The 1,756-nt window shown below is 58.8% G+C and overlaps 1 protein-coding gene across 1 annotated transcript in view; it reads right to left on the bottom strand.

Annotated features, from left to right (window-relative positions):
* Positions 1–449: 449 nt before the first annotated feature.
* LOC104990126 (melanoma-associated antigen B4-like) overlaps positions 450–1,756 on the bottom strand; it is a gene marked incomplete at its 3' end in the record, with an annotated part of 5,449 nt that continues 4,142 nt past the window's right edge. Inside the window, exon 2 of the mRNA XM_010842081.1 lies at positions 450–628. Within this exon, the coding sequence (XP_010840383.1) occupies positions 450–628 (179 nt within the window). The remainder of the gene's footprint in view (positions 629–1,756) is intronic.

A 1,756-nucleotide genomic window follows, 5' to 3' on the forward strand; every position in this document is an offset into this window, starting at 1 on the left:
TCTAAGCATATTCTTATCCTAAAGTGATGTAATTCTCATCCTGCATCACAAGTGATTTAAGGATTTCCAATATGTATTTCAAAAAACAAAACTCTTACTCCTAAATCTAACAAACAGCAAACAATGTGTATCCAGGTAAATAATACACTTCTATCATTAAACTAAATAAAGTTTCTCTTGAGAAAAGTAATATTGAAAATTTGGGGGGGAAGTCAACAAGTTATTGATGCATATTAGGAACACAGGTTGACAGCCTTTTCCAACCACGAAGTGAAAAATGGGCTTCAGACAACACCAGGGGCGAGATGAGCGGCTGGATGTGGCCCTGGAGTGGGCACTGGCCGAGGCAGAAGTGCTAGCACTGGCCAAGGCAGTAGGACCAGGCTAGGCTGAGGCAGAAATGCCACGCCTGGCCATGGCAGACATGTGAGCCCTGGCTGAGGCCAAACTGCCAGCCTTGGCAGCAGCAGAAGTGCCAGGTGTGGCCAAGGCAGAAGGGTGAGCACTGGCCGAAGCAGAAGGGCCAGCCCTGGCTGCAGAAGTGCCAGGTCTGGCCAAGGCAGAAGGGCCACCACTGGCCGAGGCCGCAGTGCCAACCCTGGCTGCAGTAGAAGTGCCAAGTCTGGCCAAGGCAGAGGGGTCAGCACAGGCCGAGGCTGAAGTGCCAGTCCTGGCTGGAACAGAAGTGCCAGGCCTGGCCAAGGCAGAGGGGCCAGCACTGGCCGAGGCAGAAGGGCCAGCTCTGGCTGACGCAGAAGGGCCAGGCCTGGCCCTGGCAGACATGTCAGCATTGGCTAAGGAAAAAGTGCCAGCCCTGGCTGCAACAGAAGTGCCAAGACTGGCCAAGACAGAAGGGTCAGCACTGGCCGAGGCAGAAGGGCCAGGCCTGGCCCTGGCAGAAATGTCAGCTCTGACTGGAGCAGAAGTGGCAGGTCTGGCCAAGGTAGAAGGGTCAGCACTGGGCGATGCAGAAGGGCCAGCCCTGGCTGCAGCAGAAGTGCGAGGTTTGGTGAAGGCAGAAGGGCCGGCACTGGCTGAGGCAGAAGAGCCAGCACTGACTGGGACAGAAGGGACAGCCCTGTCTGCAACAGAAGTGCCAGGTCTGGCCAAGGCCAGAGGACCAGGCACAGGCCAGGCACTGGCAAAAGGGCCAGGCCTGGCCCTGGCAGACATGTCAGCCCTGGCTGGAGCAGAAGTGCCAGGTCTGGCCAAGGTAGAGGGGCCAGCACTGGCTCAGGCAGAAGGGCAGGGCCTGTCCCTGGCAGACATGTCAGCCTTGGGCAAGGCCGAAGTGTCAGCCCTGGCTGTAGGAGAGGTGCCAGGACTGGCCAAGCCCGAAGGGCCAGCACTGGCTGAGGCAGAAGAGCCAGGCCTGGCCCTGGCAGACATGTCAGCACTGGCCAAGGCCAAAGTGCCAGCTCTGACTGCATCAGAAGAGCCAGGACTGGCCAAGGTAGAAGGTCCAGCAGTAGCCAAGGCAGAAGGGCCGGGCCTGGCCCTGGAAGACATGTCAGCCCTAGCTGGAGCAGAAGTGCCAGCTCTGGCCAAGGCAGAAGGATCAGCACCGGCCAAGGCAGAAGGGCCATCACTGTCCCTGGCAGACATGTCAGCCCTGGCCGAGGCCGAAGTACCAGCCCTGGGTGGAACAGAAGTGCCAGGACTGGCCAAGGCCGAAGGGCCAGCACTGGCTGAGGCAGAAGGGCCAGGCCTGGCCCTGGCAGATATGTCAGCACTGGCCAAGGCCAAAGTGCCAGCC

The sequence above is a fragment of the Bison bison genome, unplaced genomic scaffold, assembly GCF_000754665.1.
Source record: "Bison bison bison isolate TAMUID 2011002044 unplaced genomic scaffold, Bison_UMD1.0 scf7180017847185, whole genome shotgun sequence".
In the NCBI taxonomy this organism is placed as follows: Eukaryota; Metazoa; Chordata; class Mammalia; order Artiodactyla; family Bovidae; genus Bison; species Bison bison.